Here is a 25,015-nt window from a genome sequence, read left to right as displayed (position 1 = left end):
GCGCAAGCCGACGCTCTCAATGGTTAGGTCCTCGTCCATGGTGTGGGGGCTGCTCAGCGACAGGAGGGTTGTCCCTGGCCATTTCTGGTGGTGGTGGTGGATTCGAACCCTCTGTGCGTCCTGGTCCGCAGATTGGGTTGGGGCGGATAGGGCTGCCCGCTGATCGGGCACCCTCGTTGTGAGGCCCCGGGTTGACTGGTGGCGGCAGATTCCTGTCTACTTCTGCAGCCAGACGGCCCTGGTCGTTCGCATCACGTCTAGGGAAGAGAATGAGACGGGTTATTTCGATTTGCTCGGCAGGCCGCTGGACGGTCCCAGGGGCAGGGTGTGTGAAGGGACAGAGGATGGGGAGGGTGTCCCAGTGGGCAGGGTGTGTGAAGGGACAGAGGATGGGGAGGTGTCCAGTGGGCAGGGGTGTGTGAAGGGACAGAGGATGGGGCGTGTGTCCAGTGGGCAGGGTGTGTGAAGGGACAGAGGATGGGGGGGGGGGGGGGGGGGGGGGTTGTTTGTCAGGGAGGGTTGTCTCACTTGCTGCAGTTCCGCCAACCTCGCATTGCGCGATATCGCGGGTGGCAGACCCCCCAACAAGGTCCAGTGCCCCTCTGTTCAAAGGTGCTGAGGGGGTGCATGTTGGGCGAACCCCCTCCAGTCTTGTGCCGCTCACGGTGGTTATGACCGGCCTTGGCCTGTTGGGGGAGGGAACATAGGTAGATCATTACAAAACGGTAGGTATCAGCAGTCCGTTCTGATACTGGCACAGTTTGGGGGGGGCAAGTTGTCATCAGATGATTGCATCTCTCCTCGGGGCCAGAGCGCTGGGTCTGTGACAACTTTGTGAACCACCCTCAAATAACTCTGCCCCAATCCCCCCCACCCCCCCCCCCCCCACCCCCCCCCCCCCCCCCCCCCCCCCCCGGGCAGTTAAGGGGGAGGGATGGTTGTGACTAGGGGGCACCCTCATACACAGACCTGGTGAGGTCGTGTAGCTTCTTTCGGCACTGCTCTGCTGAGCGAGGGATCTGCCCCACAGCACTGACGGCAGCAGCCACGTCACGCCAGGCCTGGCGTACCGTGCTGGCAGGTTGGCGATGCCCTCTCCGCGGGCGGATGATGCCCCTCCTCTGCTCCACGGCATCGAGCAGCGCCTCGACGTCTGCATCAATAAAGCGAGGAGCAGCTCGCCTAGGCTCCGACATCCTGCCCGACAGATTCTGTGGTCACCCGCGCCTTTTTACGGCGTCGGGCGGCGTCACATGGGCGGGTTCGTGTCGTCGTCGCGTTCCGTCGTCATCACGCACGTAATTGACGCGGCCGCGCTGCTAGCCCATTTACAGGAAGTGAATCGGTCGGGAAATGAAGCCTTCGCGACCGTCGTAAAACGGTCCCGATTTTTACGACCGTTTGCCGACTTTCCGCGGGTGCGGAAAATTTCGCCCAATGTATTTTGGGAGGACTATCAATGCAAGGGAATGTGCAATGAATGGTTGGACCTTGGGAAGTACAAAGGATCAGAGGGACTTTGGTGTGCATGTTCACAAATCTCTGAAGACAGCAGGGCAGATAGATAAAGTGGTTAAGAAGGCCTATGAAATTCTTACCTTTATTAACTGAGACACAAGAGCTGGAGCTGTATAAAACCCTGGTTTTATATTCCTCAAAAAGCTGGAATACTGGGTGCAGTTCTGGTCACCACACTGTAGAAAAGAGAGGGTGTGGAGGAGATTCACCAGGATGTTGCCTGGTCTGGATCATTTCAGCCATCAAGAGAGACATGATAGGCTGGAGTTGTTTTCCCTGGAGCAGAGAAGGCTGAGGGGGGTCTGATTGAGGTGCATAAAATTATGAAGGACATAGTTAGGGTGGATTGGAAGGTACTTTTCCCCTTAGTAGAGGGGTCAATAACCAAGGAGCTTAGATTTAAGGTAATGGGAAGGAGGTTTTGAGAAGATGTGAGGAAAATATTTTTCACCCAGAGGCTGGTTGGAATCTGGAACTCACTGCCTGAAAGGATGGGAGAGGTGGGAACCCTCACAACTTTTAAGAAGTATTTAGATGAACACTTGAAATGCAATTGCATACAAGGCTAAGTGCAGGAAAATGTGAATAGAATAGTTAAGTGCTCATGGACAGCACGGACATGAAGGGGTGAAGGGCCATTTTTGTGCTGTATAACTCTATGACACTTAGCTGGGCCTCCGGTTCCCAGGAATTGGGCTCTGGCATCTCCATGAGTTCCTCTTTCACCCACTTCAATGCTGTTGCTGGAGAAACCTTCTCCCGAATGAGGAGGTGGAAGTCCCACTTTATGCCAATGAATACTCATTAGAGTGTAAAATAGCAGGATGCTCTTGGAGTTTGCGGGCATGTTTTCCCCACCAACTCTTTGGATAGCGGAGGCCGGACCCATGAAAATATTCAGGCCCATGAAAATATGTAGTAAATAGATGATGCCTGAAATTAATGATGTGCGACACGGTGGTGCAGTGGTTAGCACTGCTGCTTCACATCGCCAAGGACCTGGGTTCGATCCCGGCACATTGTGTGGATTTTGCACATTCTCCCCATATCTTCGTGGGTCCCACCCCCACGACCAAAAACATGTGCAGGGTAGGTGGATTGGACATGCTAAATTGCCTCTTATTTGGAATAAAATAATTGGGCACTCTAAAAAATTTTTTAAATTAATAATTCAGTTGGAATAAAACCATAGTCTTGGGTTTTACAGCATTTTATATCAGGAATGTATGTCAACTGTAAGTAACATATTGAAATTCTAGTAAAGTATTCCTGGAGTGTGTAGGTTTAAAGGTTTAGAAGTCATAAATTACCCAAGAGAGACAGTCAAGAACTCAAACATTTTTTGTTAATGTAGTTAAGTTTATAAGAAGCGGCAATATGGATATGATGCAGAAGCTAAATAGATAGAACGAGCATACGCCCCGTGAGAAGTTTACTGATACCAGAGGACAAACAGATGGATAGCGCAGATTGTGCTGATCTCTGTAGCTTGTGGCGGCAGCATTCTGCTCAGTAGCCAAACTGTTAGAAAACTATCCCTCTCTGGTCTTCGTCCATCTTCCCTCGTTTTCGTCCATCTGAAGAAGGCTGACAAGGACTGCCCCCTGCCTCTAGAGGCTGTTTGTTTATCCTATGTCAATCATGTGTTTAAATAACTTGGGTGAGGACAGGGATAATAATGATAATATAATAATCTTTATTATTGTCACAAGTAGGCCTACATTCACACTGCAATGAAGTTACGTAAAAAATCCCCTCGTCGCCACGTCTTTCTGAACTTGTGAGAGGAGACCGGAGTCCAGGAGGAAACCCATGCAGACACGGGGAGAACACGCAGACTCTGCACAGACAGTGACCCAAGCCGCGAATCGTACCTGGGACCCTGGTGCTGTGCTACCTTCCAGCCCATACCCAGTGTAGCACGGTAGCACAAGTGAATAGCACTGGCTTCATAGCGCCAGGGTCCCAGGTTTGATTCCCCGCTGGGTCACTGTCTCTGCGGAGTCTGCATGTTCTCCCCGTGTCTGCGTGGGTTTCCTCCGCGTGCTCCGGTTTCCTCCCACAAACCAAAGACTTGCAGGCTAGGTGAATTGGCCATGCTAAATTACCCTTGGTGTCCAAAAAGATTAGGAGGGGTTATTCGGTTACGAGATAGGGTGGAAGTGAGGACTTAAGTGGGTCGGTCCAGACTCGATGGGCTGAATGGCCTCCTTCTGCACTGTATGTTCTATGTGTCACCACTTTGGCTTCTCTGTGGGTACACTGGCCATAATTTTAGCTCAGGGTCATCTTTTAGTTTATCTCTTCCTTGGAGTCATCTGTTAGCCTTTACTGGACGTTTCGATAGGTAAGATGGTACAACATGCCATAGTGTTTACTTAGGAATATCAGTATGGAAGCCTGAACCAGGAGATCTTGATATTTCTCGGGACTTTTTGTGTTTTTGAGAGAGAAAGAAGAGAAACAACTTATCTGCCAGGTGACTTCATGCTGTGCCTACCTCCTCCATATGAAGTCTGTAATATTCTTAAAAATACAATATCTTACAGGCGTTAGAAATTTAGACACAGAGTGAACCTAGTCTTATTTGGTAGTTTTTAACACAAGTAGACAAAAATCAAAAATGACTAAATTCCACAGAGATATGAGTAATACACTTAGCCAATGATATAACCTCTGCCAGTGGAAGCTGCGTTGAATATAATAGCAGCTATTCCAAATCTAGTGTTGGTTTGTGAAACCACGTTATCTGTGTAGTGATCTGCATATCTGTATGTACACAAGGGGTTAATGTATAGACATAACAATCAAGTAATCACTGGAGGGCAGAACTAGAGACAGGTATACATAGACAGACGGAAGCAAAGATCTGCCTCTTCACAAGGACAGTGACTCGTGACCACAAGCAGACAAAGACAGCTCAACACAGGTGTCGCTAATCATAAGTATTTCTTATTTAATCATGTTCATGTAACATCTAGTTTAAGCATTGGAAAGAGAACAAACTCACAGTTAATTCATCAATGTTACTCAATAAAATATTTGCTCTAATTGGAAGACTACGAGTGTTAATGAGCATTGAGTTAAGGATCATTCTGGAAGAAGCAAGTGAGTAACTAATATTGCACAAAGCAACACAACATTACTATCAAAAATAGTAATATAATATGGTACCAGGACGTGACTTCAAGAAAACGTACTAGATAGATTAGATAGAACAAGAAAGAAAAAAAAAGAAAATTCGTACCGGATATTTGACTTTGGAAGGCTTTGCAGCATTCGGATCCCTCGAAGAGCAATCGGCTTGATGGACCAAGTTCAAGCTCCATGTTTACTTATTACGGTAATCTTAAGTCTAATTGGAAACTTTTTATACAACAATTCCATATATTTATGGAAACACATGATTTGAACACACTTCTGAAGCTAGAAAAATAGCTGTGCTTTTATCCATGGCAGGACAGCAGGCTGTAGACACATACAACTCTTTCACTTACTCTGGAAGGGAGGACGAAAATAAACTTGATGTATTAATTAAAGAATTTGAAGATCATTGCAAAACTCAGAAAAATGAAACCTTTGAGAGATTCAGGTTCAAAAGACGTTTGCAAAAACACGGTGAATCATTTATCAGCTTTGTCATAGATTTAAAGTCACAAGCACAAACCTGCAACTTTGCTGCTTTAAGAGACTCAATGCTCAGAGACAAAATTGTACAGGGAATATGTGATGAGGGACTCAGAGAATCATTATTAAAACAGATGGATTTAACGCTGGAAATTGAGATTCAAAAGTGTTTAACTCACGAACAAAGTAAAGAACAGTATAATGAGTTTTACCACCGTGAAAAGATACAAAATGTCCACCACGAGGTCGAGTCAGTTAAAATGGTGTCTCTGCATTCAAAAGTGCTTCTTCATGCTGGCAGATTCGATTCAAACAAGTAGACACATGCACACATCCACAGAAGACGCAAACTGGCAAAATTCCGATTGAATGAAATGAATGAAAAATGAAAATCACTTATTGTCACAAGTAGGCTTTAATGAAGTTACTGTGAAAAGCCCCTAGTCGCCATATTCTGGCGCCTGTTCGGGGAGGCTGGTACGGGAATTGAACCGTGCTGCTGGCCTGCCTTGGCCTGCTTTAAAAGCCAGCTATTTAGCCCTGTGCTAAACCAGCCCCTACCAGCCCAAACCAAGAAGCTGCGCATGCGCAGTTGAAAAGCGCACTCTGATTGAAGATCGATTCGCAGCTGAAAAAAGTTTGCACACTATCCGAAGATCGATTTGCGTATGCACAATCAATTATTACGCATAACGACACAAGCGTCATGACATCAGAAGACTCCGAACATGGCCACTGAAAGGGAAAATGCCCGAAAATCACAAACAAGACTCTAAAAGGTACAGCACCCAAATTTATTTTACCTCAAAAGGCACAACATTGCCTGAATTACAACCAGCAGTTGAAAATAACTTTCACAGCACCCTGGAACAAGCAGTTTGCAGTGAACAGCACAATAACAAATCCAAAACTAAAGAAGATGATTTGTTAATTAAAAGTGTAGAGCACAATAACAAATTTGAAACCAAAGAAGACAATTTGTTTATTGAACACTACTACTCAGACATGGCTGAGTTATTCGGATATGATGATCATAGCATCAGCAACACGGTTGAAAAGCTCAATACGACGCTATTCATGGTAGATGAATCCAATACCATGATGGAATGGCAGATCGTTGATATATTGGATGACAGCAACCTGTCAAATAACCAAGAATAAAATGATGCCACACAGAGAGTACTGACCGACTCCGTTGAAAAAGCACTAATCGATTCCACAGAGAGAACACGGCATGACTCCACAGAGAGAGCGATGAAAGACTCCACAGAGAGAGCGATGCAAGCTTCCACAGGGAGCTTGTTGACAGACTCCAGAATGGAAGTAATTAAAGACTCCACAATACCATGCATGAAGAAGACTATGAATGTCTGTCCACCTTATTTGAGCAACCAGATGTAGACTATAAATGTCTACGCAGATCATTTGAACAACAAAAATACAGCTACGAAGGTCTATCTACCCTGTTTGATGAACAACAAGAAGACAATGAATGTCTAACCAGTGTATGTATGAACAGTGACACAGTGATCACAATCTGCGTACACAATGTGCAAGATCACAGCTCGTCTGTACAGAAGCACTCAACAATCAAAGTAAAACTACTCGAGTCCAGTGAGACTGCATCAATTAAAACCTCATTAGAGTGTAAAATAGGGGATGTAGTGATCTGCATATCTGTATGTACACAAGGTGTTAATGTATAGACATAACAATCAAGTAATCACTAGAGGGCAGCACTAGAGGTGTATAAATAGACAGATGGAAGCCAAGATCCGCCTCTTCATAAAGACAGTGACTCGTGACCACAAGCAGACAAAGACAGCTCAGCACAGGTGTAGATAAACATAAGTATTTCTTATTTAATCATGTTCCTGTAACATCTAGTTTAAGCATTGGAAAGATAACAAACTCACAGTTAAGTCATCAACATTACTCAATAAAGTATTTGCTCTAATTGGAAGACTACGAGTGTTAATCAACATTGATTTACGGATCATTCTGGAAGAAGCAAGTGAGTAACTTATATTGCACAAAGCAATACAACATTACTATCAGAAATAGCAATATAATAATCTAATTTCAGAAATAATTAGGATTCATACAAGAAATATTTTAATTAGTCTCCAGTCACCCAAGTACCTTTCCGATTATGTAAAAGGAAACTACACTGTGGAACATTTACTTATTTATGAGCACTTGCATATTCAATGAAAACCACACTGCTAAACTTCACATTGCACCTGGCTGTGAATGCAACATGCTAGGAAGTGATTGACTTGGGAGCGGAGAAGGAGGGCTGGCAAGTTGTTGGCGGGGTGGAGGCAGGAAGGAGCAGGGAGAAGTACCAATGATGGTCAAAGTGGAGACTGGGCAATTTTATCTTGAAATGAATGAAAATCGTTTATTGTCACAAGTAGGCTTCAAATGAAGTTACTGTGAAAAGCCCCTCGTCGCCACATTCCGGCGCCTGTTCAAGGAGGCTGGTACGGGCCTCATTTCTGGGCCTCATTTCAATTAGCCAACGCTAATTTAAGCTTATGGGGATGATGTGGAGGCCATCGGACTTTGGTGGCAGGCTTGATCAGGCATCATAATTTGGGCAGGACTAAGCCCCGGGCAAATAATCGAGGCCCACATGTTCTCCTTGGGGCATTCCTTTCCCCTCTGGCCCATCAGGAAAAATTAAAAAAATATATAAAAAGGTAAAACCTAGTTGGGCCACTTCTGGCCAAGTTTTAGTTGAACACTCGGACTGTACACAATTCACACCAATTCTCTGTTTAGTTTGTGTCACGGGGAAATGATGCCTTGAATTGTGTTATTGCCTTTTAACGATTGATGAGACAGCGCCGGAAAACTTCTCAGAAACCCAGATTGGTAGGGATAAAATTGTGATGGGCACAAAGGTGTCAGGAATGCAGCACTTAGCTCTTGACTGCTGCTGATTTTCCTTCAGAAAGGATGGCTAAAATGGCAAGGCTAGAGTTTCATTAATCTTTGGATGTATCATCTCGTCATTCTCAAGGGTAATTAGGAATGGGCTCTAAATGCTGGCCTAGCCAGCGAGGCACACCTCATGTGATTGAATTAAAAATAAACATTTTATGGAAAAGATATGATTCAATTGAACTTCCTAATGTTGTGTTAGTTACCATTGGATTTCTTGTTCCTGCAGGTACATTTATATTCCATTGGGAGGGTCACGGCATGGTCTACTAAGAATCATGTTCTCTTCTGCTATGGCCTTTAGCTTTGTCTGCTACTGGCATGGTGGCCATAGCTTCATGCTCAACTGGGCAGCTTTGAATTGGGCTGGAGTAATGATAGAAAATATATTGAAGATGGTGTGTTCCATTTCACCTGCTCAGAAGATCATTGTAAGTGGCAAGTCTATATATTCACTTGGAAATTGTTACAGAACTTTTATGCTCCTCATTTGTCAATGAATGCCAATTATCTATTCTAAATTAAAATGTTTTGAAAATCCCACATTGGTGTGGACTTGGAAGCACAGTTTGAAAAAAAGATAGCTGATTCGTGAATACACTTGTGCTCAATTAATCAATTTTCCTCCCTACAAATGCATTATTAGATATAATTTATGGGAAGATAATTGTAAGTCACATTGCTAAATGATGATTATTGCTTCTTGCTGTTCAAACTTGGTACTCATTAGGTGAAAATGGAAGATTTTCTTAGTAGTTATCATTGGCAGCTGTAGCACTTGAAATTTTAATTTGAAACTTATATATGCAATGAAAATTAAATTTGGTGAAGTGTATACTGGGTCAGCACGGTAGCATGGTGGTTAGCATAAATGCTTCACAGCTCCAGGGTCCCAGGTTCGATTCCCGGCTGGGTCACTGTCTGTGCGGAGTCTGCACGTCCTCCCCGTGTGTGCGTGGGTTTCCTCCGGGTGCTCCGGTTTCCTCCCACAGTCCAAAGATGTGCGGGTTAGGTGGATTGGCCATGCTAAATTGCCCGTAGTGTCCTAAAATGTAAGGTTAAGGGGGGGTTGTTGGGTTACGGGTATAGGGTGGATACGTGGGTTTGAGTAGGGTGATCATTGCTCGGCACAACATCGAGGGCCGAAGGGCCTGTTCTGTGCTGTACTGTTCTATGTTCTATACACAGTTGGTTAATTAGTGGAACTAATGAATAGAAATGAGGGAAAGATGGGGAACAGAGAATGATTTTATATTTCCGCGCACTTTTGTTTTTGTTCAATAACAGCTGGAAACTACTGGTTTCTCCCATGTAGTAACTGAAAATAATTAAAACAACATTGTTTGTCCAGCAAATCCTGTGTATTTCCCTTTCTAACAGTTATACCGTTTTGCATACTGTTGGGGGAGATGACTGTGTCGGGGAAAGCAGTGGCAGCCAACTTCATGGCACCATGGGTGGGTGTGCTGCACAAGAGGGGAGCAGGAATAATGTCAGGCCTATAGTGGTAAGGGATTCAGTTATAAAGGGAACAGACAGGCTTTTTTATGGCTGCAAAAGAGACTCCTGGGTGGTGTGTTGCCTCCCTGGTGCCCGGGTCAAGGATGTCACTGAATGGCTGCAAGGCATACTTAAGGGGATGGGCAAACAGACAGATATTGTGGTGCACATTGGTACCAACGATATAGGCAGTAAAAGGATGAGGGCCTGAAAGCAGAATTTAGGGAGCTAGGAAGTAGAATAAAAACAGGACCCATAAGGTAGTAATCACTGGATTGCTTCCGGTGCCACCCGCTAGTGAGTATAGAAATAGGAGATTAGTCCAGATGAAATGAAAATGAAAATCGCTTATTGTCACGAGTAGTCTTCAATGAAGTTACTTGTGAAAAGCCCCTAGTTGCCACATTCCGGCGCCTGTTCGGGGAGGCTGGTACGGGAATGGTAGATGAATGCATGGCTGGAGAAGTGGTGCAGGAGGGAGGGCTTTAGATTTCATGGACATTGGGACTATTTTGGGGGACGGTGGGACCTGTACAAGGCAGACGGTTTGCACCTGAAACAAAATGGGACCAGTGTCCTTGTAGTTTTGCTAGTGCTGTTGGGGAGGGCTTACACTAACTTGGCAGGACCTGGGATTTTGAGAGAAGTTCAGTAGGGATAGATGCACAGCCAAAATTAGAAGAGACATCAAGTGAATCAGGAAGGCATAGAATATCTAGATCTGGTGAGTCACAAGGGAGTTTGGCAAAATTGGATGGTATTTACTTTATTACTTTATTGCAAAGAGTCTAATGAACAAGGCAGATGAATTGAGGGCACAAGTTAAAACAGGAGGGTATGATGTCATTGCTATCACAGAGACATGGTTGAGAGAGGGGCAGAATTGGCAGCTCAATATTCCAGGATACAGGTTCTTCAGGCAAGATAGAGAAGGAGGTAAAAGGGGTGTCGCAATTTTGATCAGGGAATCAACTACGTCTGTGTGGAGTCTGCACGTTCTCCCCCTGTGTGCGTGGGTTTCCTCCGGGTGCTCCAGTTTCCTCCCACAGTCCAAAGATGTGCAGGTTAGGTGGATTGGCAATGCTAAATTGCCCTTAGTGTCCAAAATTGCCCTTCGTGTTGGGCCGGGTTACTGGGTTATGGGGATAGGGTGGAGGTGTGGGTTTGAGTAGGGTGCTCTTTCGAAGAGCCGGTGCAGACTCGATGGGCCGAATGGCCTCCTTCTGCACTGTAAATTCCATGTAAGGAGGGACAACATCTTAGGCTATTCAACTGAAGCCATATGGGTAGAACTTAAAAACAAAAAGGAGCAGTCACAATACTGGGAGTGTTCTATAGCCCCGCTAACAATCTGAGAGAAATAGAAGAGCAGATTTGTAGGAAAATTTCAGAGAAGTGTAAAAGTAATAGGGTAGTAATAGTGGGGTTTTCAATTTCCCCAATATTATGAAAATGAATGAAAATCGCTTATTGTCACAAGTAGGCTTCAAATGAAGTTACTGTGAAAAGCCCCTAGTCGCCACATTCCGGCGCCTGTTCGGGAAGGCTGGTACGGGAATTGAACCGTGCTGCTGGCCTGCCTTGGTCTGCTTTGAAAGCCAGCTATTTAGCCCAGTGTGCTAAACTGGGGTAGCCATAGTGTGAAAGGGCAAGCGGAACTCTTAAAATTAATCAAGAAGAACATTTTAAGCTGTAGGAGTGTTTCCAAGGCCTGAGTATTGAGCCAGCTATTACATGGGGTTCCTCCCTCATAGTTATGGCTTAGCTTAATACACAGCTCAGCAGACACACATCAACCTGGTTAAGACAGCTTTTTTTTCCAAGCTTGGTTTCATGTATGTGGAGAAAAATCTGGATAAATGCCATGATCATTCTGGCTGACATTGATCAAAAGACACCAATTATATAGTTTTCCAAAAATCAATAGCCCACCCCAGTTGGACTTGATCCAATCCTTGGAGCTGTCACTTCTATATTATCCAGTAAAATTTACTTTAAACAAAATGATGACTTGATGATTTAACCCCACCCTGTCACCTACTGTTTACCAGGATCTTGTGTCCATTCTAAAGTTGCTTTTCTGACATTCCCATCCTACATATCGCATCAGTTCCTGTCCACCTCATTGTTCATCCAGGGACAGGATGCCAAAGCTGGTTTCCTCTTCACACTATGGATTGTTTGAGACAGGATATTGTTCTGGAAAAGGACAAGGATGGGCTTGAGATCAAAGTCCTAAACTGGGGGCAGGCCGATTTAATAAGATCAGATATGATTTGGCCAGAGTGGACTGGGATTAGACACTTTTAGGTAAATCTGTGACAGAACAATGGGATGAATTCAAGAAAGAAATAGGGAGAGTTACAGGCCCAACATGTTCCAATCAAGAAAAAGGCCAGGACCAACAAATCCAGTGAACCCTGGATATCAAGGGATATACAGCATTGGATCAGGAGATAAAGGGAGGCTATGGAAGATATCGAGGACTCAAAACAGCAGAAGCACTGGAGGTGTATAGAATGCACAAGAGGGAACTTAAAAAGGAAATTAGGAGAGCAAAGAGGGGACATGAAAGGACATTGGCAGATTAAAATATTGAAAATCCTACGTTGTTTTCCAAGTACATTAAGGGTAAAAGGATATCTACGAAAGAGTAAGGCCCATTAAGGACCACAGTAGTAATTTGTGTGTGGAGCCGGCAGATGTAGGTTAGGTTCTAAATGAATACTTTGTGTCAGTGTTCACTCGTGAAAGGGACAGTGTGAGGATAGAAATAACGGAGAAGAACTGTAATAATATTAAAGAGATTAACATAGACAGAAAGGTGGCTCTGAGTGGTCTGGCGGCATAAAAGTAGACAAATCTCCAGGGCCAGATTAAATGTATCCCAGTCTGTTGAGTGAGGCAAGGGAGGAAATAGCATTGGCGTTGGCAATCATTTTTAATTCCTCTCTGATGACAGGAGAGGTGCCGGAGGACTGGAGCATAGCTAATGTGGTACCATTATTCAAGAAGGGAGGAATGGATAAACCAGGAAACTACAGGCCACTCAGTCTAACCTCCATGTGGGGAAACTATTAGAACTAATTCTGGGATACAGAATTAATCTGCGTTTGGAGAGACAGGGATTAATCAAGAACAGTCAGCATAGTTTTGTTTAACTAACTTGAGTTTTTTGAAGAGGTGACCAGGTGTGTAGCTGAGGGCAATGCATTTGATAGGTCTCTTGTGTCATAATATACACACAAGTATATGATGGTGCACAGACAGACATTGATTGACACACAGGATGACCAATGAACACACAGAATACAGCAGCCAATCACCAGACAGGACACAGCCACTATAAAGCCAGAGGGCACTAGTTTTCCCGCTCTCTTGGGGTGCAGCCTCTGAGACAGTCGGAGCCTGTGAGCAACAACTAGAACATACGCCATGTGGTAGTAAGATAGTCTGGTCAGGTTAGCCTCAGGTCTCCAGTCAACTCAGCATAGTGTCAACCCACAGTTAAAGTATGTTTAATAGTTAAGAGTTCAATAAAATAGAGTTGCATTTCTTCAAGTGTTGGAAGCCTGTCTCTCTCACTGCTATGGTAAACGCAGTCATCGCAGACTCAGCCTACCCAACACATCATGGTACCAGTGAGTCATGTTAGAGTTTGACGGACCTACTTTGAGATAGTCTGCCTTTGACCAGCGATCAGCCATCCGGTAACATGGACAGCGTCCGTCCTTCCTCGCAGCTCCGCATCGCCGGCAACCTCGGTGCAAACTGGCAGATTTTTAAGCAGAAGTTTCAGCTGTGTCTTGAAGCCACCGACCTCGAGCTGCATCGGATGCCAGAAAGATTGCTCTCTTCCTCTCTGCAGCCAGGGACCACGCTATTCACATTTTTAACTCCCTCACCTTTGCTGAAGGTGAGGACAAGACAAAGTTCAAAACAGTCCTGCTGAAGTTCAACAGCCTCTGTGACATCGAAGCCAACGAGAACTTTGAATGCTATGTGTGCCAGCAGAGGCTTCAGGTTAGGGTTGAACCTTTTCAGTCCTTCTTAACCCATCTCCGTATCCTCGCGCAATCCTGCAACTACGGCTCCACCTCCGACTCCATGATCCGCGACCAGATCGTTTTCGGGTCCTCTCTGATCCCCTTCGCCAGCAGCTCCTTAAAGTTAAGCAGCTCACCCTCACCATCGCCATTGAGACCTGCGTCCTACATGAGCACGCTACTAACCGGTTCTCCCATATCAAGGCGGCAGAGACGGTGCGGCAGGGCCCCACGATGCGGAGTGGATGCAGGCCGTAAAACAGCTCCGGGGCCTGAGTCTGGATGAGGGCGGCCATTTCGCCCGCTTTTCCCGGGCTCCTGCGCATGCACGCAACGACCGAGGGGACGGCGAGGTCGAGGACCGAACTGCGCAGGTGCGCACATCTTTCGACCGCACTGCGCATGCGCGGTGACGCACGGAGCGTTCTGACTGTGGCTCCGCCCACTTAAAGCGGCAATGTCCCGCAAAATCTCGACGCTGTCTCCAGTGTGGCAAGCTTGGCCACTACGCAGCCCTGTGCAGATCTGCTCAACTGCCCACCGCACAGTGATCCCAGCCGCAGCGCAGGAACGTCCGGTGAGTGCAGCAACCCGTTGCAGACTCCGACTCCGACATGGTTCCAGATTCCGACACCGAGGATCTCACGTCCCCATTCCGGGTGGGCATCATCACTAAGCCTACGATGCTTTCCGCAAAAAAGGGCAAACCACTCCCAGTGATGAGCACTGATCCGGACGACGAGTGGTGTGCCACCCTTATGGTCAACAAATCTCGCATACGCTTCAGGCGGGACACCAGCGCTTCAGCGAACCTCATTTCAAAGTCTGACCTGGATACCATCCAAGTCAGGCCGAGCATTCTTCCATCGGCCTGCCAGCTTCTCGACTACAATGGCATTGCCAGTGGCTCATGCCAGCTTGTGGTATCTCATCGTTCCTCAAGAACCACCCTGTGTTTCGAAATTGTCGGGTCCAACAAAGCTTCTTTGCTCGGTGCACAGGCCTGCAAAATCCTGAATCTTGTGCAGCGGGTTCACTCCATGTCGCCCGCTGAGGCATCAACCTTGCCGGATGCCAACTTCCAAACCCAATTAGATGACATCGTAGCACGATACCACAGCGTCTTCGAGGGTATGGGCACATTCCCCTACACATACAAGATACTTCTGAAACCGAATGCTACACCTATGGTTCATGCACCCGGTCGGGTGCCGGCACCCCTTAAGGACCGCCTCAAGCAGCAGCTGCAAGACCTCCAGGACCAGGGCGTCATTTCTAAGGTCACGGAACCCACGGACTGGGTTAGCTCCATGGTTTGTGTCAAAAAACCGTCTGGGGAACTTCGCATTTGTATCAACCCTAAACATTTGAACCATAACATCATGAGGGAACACTACCCTATCCCTAAGCGAGAAGAGCTCACCTGCGAAATGGCTCACGCCAGGTTTTTCACAAAGCTGGATGCCTCCAAGGGGTTTTGGCAAATACAGCTGGACGCATCCAGTCGAACGCTCTGCACATATAACACCCCGTTTGGTGGTTACTGTTACAACCGGATCATTATCTTTGGCATCATCTCCGCCTCGGTGGTGTTCCACCGAATAATGGAGCAAATGATGGAGGGCATCGAGGGGTGCGGGTGTACGTCGATTACATCATTGTCTGGTCCGAAACTCCTCAGGATCACATCGATCACCTCAAGCGAGTGTTCCATAGGATTCACGAGCATGGCCTCCAAATCAACAGAGCCAAATGCTCGTTCGGTCAAGCAGAAATAAAGTTCCTCGGCGACCATATTTCGCAGTTCGGTGTGCAGTCAGATGCAGATAAGGTGCCGGCGATCAATGCTATGAAGACACCGGAAGACAAGAAGGCGGTCCTCCGCTTCCTAGGGATGGTCAAGTTCCTGGGGAAGTTTATCCCCAACCTTGCATCTCACACCACAGCTCTCCGCAATCTTGTTAAAAAAAACCATCGACTTCTAGTGGCTAACCGCTCATGAGGGAGAGTGGTGTGAGCTCAGGGTGAAACTCACCAAGGCCCCGGTACTGGTGTTTTTTGACCCTGCCAAGGAGACGAAGATCTCCACCGACGCGAGCCAGGTTGGCATTGGGGCAGTACTCCTCCAGCACGCCGAATCCTCCTTCTGGGCCCCAGTCGCATATGCATCTGGAGCCATGACACCTACTGAGCAGCCATATGCTCAAATCGAGAAAGAGTGCCTGGGCCTCCTCACGGGGATTGACAAATTCCATGACTTTGTGTATGAACTCCCCAAATTTACGGTCAAAACGGACCACAGGCCTCTGGTTCACATCATACAGAAGGACCTCAACGATATGACGCCACGCCTACAACGTATCCTCCTCAAACTCCGACGCTATGATTTCGACCTGGTCTACACTCCGGGAAAGGAGCTCATTGTGGCCGATGCACTCTCTCGCTCCATCACCACGCCGTGCGAGCAGTCGGACTTCATCTGCCAGATCGATGCCCATGTTGAGTTCTGTGCATCCAACTTTCCAGCCACTGATGTAAGGGTCGCGCAGATTCGTCAAGAAACGGCCAGGGATCCTTTACTCCAAAGGGTTATGCGCCATCTCGCAGATGGTTGGCAAAAGGGCCAGTGCCCACAGTTCTATAATATAAAAGATGATCTGGCAGTGGTCGATGGCATACTAATGAAATTGGACAGGGTAGTAATACCACAGAGTATGCGAGAGCTCGTCCTCTGCCAACTCCGCGAGGGTCACCTGGGGGTCGAGAAGTGTCGCCGGTGAGCCCAAGAGGCAGTATATTGGCCTGGCATCAATCAGGACATCGCCAACACTGTCCTCAATTGCCCAACGAGCCGCATGAACTGGTGTCGTCCCCATGGACCAAGGTTGGCATTGATCTCTTTCACGCAAAAGGCCGGGACTACATCCTCCTCGTGGACTATTTTTCTAACTACCCCGAGGTGGTCAGACTGTATGACCTCACATCAACAACAGTCATCAGGGCGTGCAAAGAGACCTTTGCCCGTCATGGCATTCCACTTACGGTCATGACTGATAATGGCCCGTGCTTCTTCAGTCAGGAGTGGACGGGTTTTGCCCGACAGTACAATTTCACGCACGTCACTTCAAGCCCCCACTACCCCCAGTCAAATGGGAAAGCTGAAAAGGGAGTACATATTGTTAAACGACTGTTGTGCAAAGCGGCTGATTCGGGTTCAGATTTTAACCTGGCGCTGCTAGCGTACATGGCGACTCCTTTGTCCGCTGGCCTGTCCCCAGCACAGCTGCTAATGAACTGCACACTACGGACAATGGTGCCAGCTATCCACATCCCGGACCTTGACAATTTTCCGGTCCTGCAAAGAATGCAACAATCTCGGGCCCACTGCAAGTCGGTGTATGATGCCCACGCCACAGATCTCCCTGCTCTGGTCCCTGCTGACTGAGTTCGTGTTCAGCTACCTGACAGTGTTTGGTCTACCACAGCTGTGGTGGTCAAGCAAGTGGCCCCCAGATCATTTCTCGTTCGCATACATGATGGCTCTTTTCTTCGGTGTAATATGCGGGCATTGTGGCTGCTTCCACGCTCGCCACCTGAACGTGTCCCGCCTCGCCTGCTGATTCCTCAGGGCACACCCTTCCAAGAGGTCACCGATCTGCCGCTTCTTTTGCCACCCTCTACAGTCGATGCAGCTCCGCCCATTCCAGTGCAGGCGGACCCTGACCCGCCCTTGAGGCGGTCAACCAGAATTCATCGCCCGCCACAGAGACTGAATTTATAGACTGGGTGTTGCATTGCCTTGTGCTTCGTTTACACATCTGTACATATTGTTTCTTCCTAATTTGTTGTATGCCCTCTATCTTCCCATGTAAATACGCTCACATACTTTGTACATAGTTAGGCTCATACGCACACTCACTATTTATTGACATATACACATTTTTTAAAAGGAGGGAGATGTCATAATATACACAAAAGTATATGATGGTGCATAGACAGACATTGATTGACACACAGGATGACCAATGAACACACAGAACACAGCAACCAATCACCAGACAGGACACGGCCACTATAAAGCCAGAGGGCACTAGTTTTCCTGCTCTCTTGGGATGCAGCCTCTGAGCCTGTGAGCAACAACTCGAACATCCACCATGTGGTAGTAAGATAGTCTGGTCAGGTTAGCCTCAGGTGTCCAGTCAACTCAGCATAGTGTCAACCTACAGTTAAAGTATGTTAAGAGTTCAATAAAATAGAGTTGCATTTCTTCAAGTGTTGGAAGCCTGTCTCTCTCACTGCTACAGTAAACGCAGTCCTCGCAGACCCAGCATACCCAACACATCGGCTTTTGATAAGGTCCCACATGGGAGTCTGATAGCGAAGGCAAAGGCCCGTGGGATCCAAGGAAATTTGGCAAATTGGATCCAAAATTGCTTGAGTGGCAGGAAGCAGAGGCTGATGGTCAAGGGATGTTTTCCTGAATGGAAGCCTGCGTCCAGCCTCCCGTACCAGCCTCCCCGAACAGGCGCCGGAATGTGGTGACTAGGGGCTTTTCACAGTAACTTCATTTAAGCCTACTCGTGACAATAAGCGATTTTCATTTTTTCATTTTCATTTCAGTGGGGTCCCACAGGGATCAGTGTTGGGGCTCTTTCTGTTTGTGGTTTATATAAATGATTTGGATATGAATGTCGAAAGAGAAAGTGCTGGAAAATCTCAGCAGGTCTGGCAGCATCTGTAGGGAGAGGAAAGAGCTAACGTTTCGAGTGCGATGACTCTTTGTCAAAGCTAACAGACAGAGAAAGTGGGAAATATTTATACTGCGGAATGAGAATGAAAGATGAGTCATAGCCACAGAAACCCAGGGAAACCTCGTGCTAATGGCCACAGAAACCAAGGGGAATCAGTGTTAATGGCAGCCCCCAGAGAGGACAAAAGGTGTGAAAGGTCAAACAGCAGAGAAACTAACATCAGAGGATGAACTGTAGATGTGGGGGGAGGGGAAGAGGGAAGCAAAGAGGAGAAAGGTTAATGAAAGGTGGATAAGATTGGCGGGGCGGAATTAAGTATTATTAAGAAAGAAAGAAATGGTAAAAGACAGTTAAAATGAAATGGGATGAAAACAAATGGGTCGAGGTGGGGTAGAACTGATCATCTAAAGTTGTTGAATTCGATGTTCAGGCCGGAAGGCTGCAGTGTGCCTAACCGGAAGATGAGATGTTGTTCCTCCAGTTTGGGTGGCCCAGGCATAGAGTTTAAGAGCAGGGCGGTAATGCTGGAACTGTATCAAACATTGGTTAGGCCACAGCGAGAGTATTGTGGATAGTTCTGGAATCCACATTAGAGGAGGGATGTGATAGCACTGGAAAGGTTGCAGAGGAGATTTGCCAGGATGTTGCCTGGGCTGAAGTGTTAGTTATGAAGAGAGATTGGATGGACTTGGATTATTTTCCTTGGAGGAGACTGAGGGAAAGACATGATTGAGATGTATAAATTATGAGGGGCATTGAAATGGTAGACAGGAGGAAACTTTTCCCCTTGGTGGAGGGATCAATGACCAGGGGCAGAGATTATAGGTAAGGGGCAGGAGGTTTAGAGGGAATGTAAGGAAATATTTTTTTACCAAGAGGACGGTGGGAGTTTGGAACTCGCTGCCTGAAAGGGTGGCGGAGGCAGAGACCTTCATAACATTTGAGAAGTATTTAGATGTGGACTTGCAATGCCAAGGCATACAAGGCTATGAGCCAAGTGCTGGAAAATGGGATTAGAATAGTTAGGTGGTTGTTTTTGACTGGCGTAGAAACGATGGGCTGAAGGGCCTTGTCTGTGCTGTATGACTCTGTGCCTTAATGATTACGTTTAGATAACCCTTTCAAAAAACTTACTGTCTCTTAATTTCATAAACATTTCCTCTTCAAATGGGAAGTTAGTGTTCTGATCTAAAGTTGTGAATTCTTGTGTTCAGCCAGGACAAGTGTATCAATTTGAGATTTTGGTTTATTATTTGAAAAGGCTGTAAGGTAAATACTTCCATTTGTTCAGGAACTCACGATATTAATGAATTCCTCAAATTCATTGTCAGGTGAGAAGCTATACTGTTCAGAGGTTAAATAGAAAAGCTCACAATCTCACATATTCAGCATGGTTCATTGAAATTTTATTCCAATGATGAAAGTGAAACCGATTAAACATTTCCTTTTGAAATTTTCTTTTACTATGTTGGCTGCTGTGGTGGCTCAAGACACATACTCGAGGCTTCCAATAGTTAACAAAGGAGTTTATTGATGAAAGGCAAAGGCAGTAAGTAACAAACATATACAACAGGACTTAACACTTTGATTCACTGGTCCACACTGCCCAGGGTCCTGCTCCCAGGGCCCCACGCAAACTCCCTATTGGCTGCGGTTCATGCTATTGATCGCAAGCTGGTCATGTGGTCCGTGGAGCCCGCCCCCTAAAAGCGGCCATACTACCACATCCCTCATCCCTTCAGTCCCTTATTACAATGATCCCAAAAACTATATACAGGAATTCCAAATTTCAACAGATACAACAGGGGAAGTGAGTCCATCAAAAAGTCAATAGGTTCGGAGACCTCGGGAACCTCCCAGACCTCTGTAGCCCAACCACAGACTCGGCACTCTGTTGGACGATCGAGTGGTCAACACCAGCGGGAATGGAAATTGCTCCAGATTCACCTGAGCAGAGTGCTGGTCCATTAGCATGTCCTGAATTTCCCTCCGAATAGCGCCCCAACAGAAATACAAACTGCACGTAATTCAGTCCCGGCATCAATACTTTGGCACGATGTAATGGAAAGGTTTTTAAGTATCATTTGTGTCAGGTTTTGCAGGGGGTTTCTCGCTGGCTCTCTGTCGCCAAGTTCCCCATCGCTATCTAACCATACTTTTCTGAGCCCTGGGGAGTTTCTCTCTGATCAAGCCCACGCTTAGAATTATTTGTCGGGGGCGGCACAGTGGTCATCACTGTTGCCTCACGGTCCTGAGGACCCGGGTTCGATCCCGGCTCTGGGTCACTATCCGTGTGGAGTTTGCACAATCTCCCTGTGTTTGCGTGGGTTTCACTCCCACGTCCCAAAGATGTTCAGGCTAGGTGGATTGGCCATGCTAAATTGATCCTCAGTTAAAAAAAGAATTGGGTACTTTGAATTTATTTAAAAAAATTATTATTTGTCACTCAGGAGCTAAACCCACTGACCAGACCGTCTCCTCAGAGATTGGGCCACAATTTGAAAGAGTGCCCCAATCTCTAAGAGGGATTGTGGATCCCCCCCCGCCCCCCATCTATGGGCAATGTCACCCCCCCCCCACACACATGGACATTACCCCACACACCCCCAAGTGATGACACCCCACTGTGCGGTCGCTGAGGGCCTCCTTTTGGCCTGCCCTTGCAGGACCCCCACCGTTCACATCCCCACTACCTTCCAGAGGCCCCTTCATACCCACCCTGCATCCCCCACCTTTCGCATCCCCCTCCTTTCATGAGCATGGCTACTTGGCAGTGGCACCCTGGTAGTGCTCCTCTCAGCTTTGCAATTCCACCTAGGCAGCTTGGCAGTGCTGAGGTGCCAGCCTGGCAGTGCCCAGTGTCCGTGTTCCAGGGTGAGGGCCAGGAGCCCACCCTGCACTGTTGCTGACCATCCTTGGGCTTCCAATGGCCCGGGAGATTCCGCCCGGTCCACGTTTGTGTGGACCAGTACTGAGCGGCGCCCGGCTGGGGACTACCTGTGGAGGCCAGTAGATCCTGGGTGAGCACGTCTAAGTGGGGTTAAAACTGATTTAGTTGCGTGAGGCTTGGTCATGCTCATTGTGGGCGGGATCCTGATTGTGACATCTAGAAGCCGGGAAGCCTGCGGGAGGTCTCTCCTGCCATCTAGCGGCCGTGTCACGCTCCCAATTCTCCGAGGCCGGTGGGCTGAGCGGCCGGCCCTTCACGCCCGTTTCACCACGGCAGCAAACACACCTGCTCACTGCCGTCGTGAAACGGGCGCCAGATGCCCGTTTGGGGCATCTAGAGGCCCGACTGGCACGGGAGCACCACGACTGTGTTCGGGAGGGGATAGGCCCGCGATCGGTGCCCACCGATCGTCGGGCCAGCGTCCAAAACAGACGCACTCTTTCCCCTCCGCCGCCAGGCAAGATCAAGCCGCCACGTCTTGCCGGGCGGCTGAGGAGAAAGACGGCAACTGCCATGCGCGGGTTGGCGTTCTGTGACGCTTGACATGCGGCCTTGACGACGGTCGTCAAGGCCGCGCCGCCGTGACGCACGGGGCCGGGCTCCTAGCCCCGCCCAGGGGGAGAATCTGCCCCATAAGTGGCCGTGAAGGCTGCCATGGGTCACGACCTGTCCCACGGCAGCCTTAACGATTCTCCGCATTTGCGGGGAATCTCGCCCTTAGTCTCCCAAATGGAGAATCCCAGCCGAGGTTCCTATTCAAATTACACATTTGGGGCCCGCAAACTCAGAACTTGCAACTTGTCCTCACCTATGATCTTGTTCGCGGTAAAAAGAACGGAGCCTTTGATGTACTGACTCCTCAACCCTTTGATTTCCCAATGATAGGCATTTCCACTCGCAGTTTAAATGATTTTGACTGTTGCTGGACATTCTCTACGTTCTCAACTGTTTCTTCCATTCCCACTCACTCTCAATGCATGATGACTGCGATCAAAATGTTTTATCCCATCACCAGTATTGTTGCTCGGGACGTACACTGTAGGCTTACCGTAGTTAACTAAAAGCAAAATCAGTTGAGGAACAGACATAGAGCACTACACAACAGGTCTTAATACTTGGTTCCCTGGTCCACACTGCCCGGGTCCCTGCTGGGGTCCACGCTGCCATGGTCCCTGCTGGGGTCCACACTGCCCGGGTCCCTGCTGGGGTCCACACTGCCCGGGGTTCCTGCTGGGGCCCACACTGCCCGGGTTCTTGCTGGTATCCACACTGCCATGGTCCCTGCTGGGGTCCACACTGCCCGGGTTCCTGCTGGGGTCCACACTGCCCGGGTTCCTGCTGGGGTCCACACTGCCCGGGTTCCTGCTGGGGTCCACACTGCCCGGGCTCCTGCTGAGGCCACACTGCCCAGGTTCCTGCTGGGGTCCACACTGCCCGGGTTCCTGCTGGGGTCCACACTGCCCGGGGTCTTGCTGGGGTCCACACTGCCCAGGTTCCTGCTGTGGTCCACACTGCCCGGGTTCCTGCTGGGGCCATCACTGCCCGGGTTCCTGCTGGGATCCACACTGCCCGAGTTCCTGCTGGGGTCCACACTGCCCGGGTTCCTGCTGGGGTCCACACTGCCCGGGTTCCTGCTAGGGCCAACACAGCCCGGGTTCCTGCTGGGGTCCACACTGCCCGGGTTCCTGCTGGGGTCCACACTGCCCGGGTTCCTGCTGGGGTCCACACTGCCCGGGGTCTTGCTGGGGTCCACACTGCCCGGGTTCCTGCTGGGGTCCACACTGCCCGGGTTCCTGCTGGGGTCCAAACAGCCCGGGGTCTTGCTGGGGTCCACACTGCCCGGGTTCCTGCTGGGGTCCACACTGCCCGGGTTCCTGCTGGGGTCCACACTGCCCGAGTTCTTGCTGGGGTCCACACTGCCCGGGTTCCTGCTGGGGTCCACACTGCCCGGGTTCCTGCTGGGGTCCACACTGCCCGGGTTCTTGCTGGGGTCCACACTGCCCGGGGTTCCTGCTGGGGTCCACACTGCCCGGGTTCTTGCTGAGGTCCACACTGCCCGGGTTCCTGCTGGCGTCCAAACAGCCCGGGTTCCTGCTCGTGTCCACACTGCCCGGGTTCCTGCTGGGGTCCACACTGCCCAGGGTCTTGCTGGGGTTCACACTGCCCGGGGTCCTGCTGGGGTCCACACTGCCCGGGTTCTTGCTGGGGTCCACACTGCCCGGGTTCCTGCTGGGGTCCACATTGCCCGGGTTCCTGCTGGGGTCCGCACTGCCCGGGTTCCTGCTGGGGTCCAAACAGCCCGGGTTCCTGCTCGTGTCCACACTGCCCGGGTTCCTGGTGGGGTCCACACTGCCCAGGGTCTTGCTGGGGTTCACACTGCCCGGGGTCCTGCTGGGGTCCACACTGCCCGGGTTCTTGCTGGGGTCCACACTGCCCGGGTTCCTGCTGGGGTCCACACTGCCCGGGTTCCTGCTGGGGTCCGCACTGCCCGGGTTCTTGCTGGGGTCCACACTGCCCGGGTTCCTGCTGGGGTCCAATCAGCCCGGGGTCCTGCTGGGGTTCGCGCACTGCCCAGGTTCCTGCTGGGGTCCACACTGTCCGGGGTCCTGCTGGGGTCCACACTGCCCGGGGTCCTGCTGGGGTCCACACTGCCCGGGGTCCTGCTGAGGTCCAAACAGCCCGGGGTCCTGCTGGGGTCCACACTGCCCGGGTTCTTGGTGGGGTTCGCGCACTGCCCGTTGTCCTGCGGGGGTCCACACTGCCCGGGGTCCTGCTGGGGTCCACACTGCCTGGGTTCTTGCTGGGGTCCACACTGCCCGGGGTCTTGCTGGGGTCCACACTGCCCGGGTTCCTGCTGGGGTCCAAACAGCCCAGGTTCCTGCTGGAGTCTACACTGCCCGGGTTCCTGCTGGGGTCCACACTGCCCGGGCTCCTGCTGGGGTCCACACTGCCCGGGTTCCTGCTGGGGTCCACACTGCCCGGGGTCCTGCTGGGGTCCCAACTGCCCGGGTTCCTGCTGGGGTCCACACTGTCCGGGGTCCTGCTGGGGTCCAAACAGCCCGGGGTCCTGCTGGGGTTCGCGCACTGCCCGGGTTCCTGCTGGGGTCCACACTGCCCGGGTTCCTGCTGGGGTCCACACTGCCTGGGTTCCTGCTGGGGTCCACACTGCCCAGGTTCCTGCTGGAGTCCACACTGCCCGGGGTCCTGCTGGGGTCCACACTGCCCGGGTTCCTGCTGGGGTCCACACTGCCCGGGTTCCTGCTGGAGTCCACACTGCCCGGGTTCCTGCTGGGGCCAACACTGCCCGGGTTCCTGCTGGGGTCCACACTGCCCGGGTTCCTGCTGGGGTCCACACTGCCCGGGGTCTTGCTGGGGTCCACACTGCCGGGTTCCTGCTGGGGTCCACACTGTCCGGGTTCCTGCTGGGGTCCACACTGCCCGGGTTCCTGCTGGAGTCCACACTGCCCGGGTTCCTGCTGGGGCCAACACTGCCCGGGTTCCTGCTGGGGTCCACACTGCCCGGGTTCCTGCTGGGGTCCACACTGCCCGGGGTCTTGCTGGGGTCCACACTGCCGGGTTCCTGCTGGGGTCCACACTGCCCGGGTTCCTGCTGGGATCCACACTGCCCGGGGTCTTGCTGGGGTCCACACTGCCCGGGTTCCTGCTGGGGTACA

General features: G+C 49.5%; 1 protein-coding gene across 4 annotated transcripts in view; it reads left to right on the top strand.

Moving 5' to 3' along the window:
* Nucleotides 1–25,015, top strand: part of hhat (hedgehog acyltransferase) — a 363,838-nt gene that overhangs the window by 157,056 nt on the left and 181,767 nt on the right. For 3 of the 4 annotated variants that reach the window (XM_038812207.1, XM_038812215.1, XM_038812201.1), the window contains exon 10: nt 8,324–8,525. The exons of the other annotated variant lie outside the window; for it this stretch is intronic. In XM_038812207.1, coding sequence (XP_038668135.1) covers nt 8,324–8,525 — 202 coding nt within the window. The remainder of the gene's footprint in view (nt 1–8,323; nt 8,526–25,015) is intronic. 4 annotated transcript variants of the gene reach the window in all.

This window comes from Scyliorhinus canicula, chromosome 1, assembly GCF_902713615.1.
Source record: "Scyliorhinus canicula chromosome 1, sScyCan1.1, whole genome shotgun sequence".
Taxonomy (NCBI): Eukaryota; Metazoa; Chordata; class Chondrichthyes; order Carcharhiniformes; family Scyliorhinidae; genus Scyliorhinus; species Scyliorhinus canicula.
This window is presented reverse-complemented; position numbering and strand designations above follow the sequence as displayed.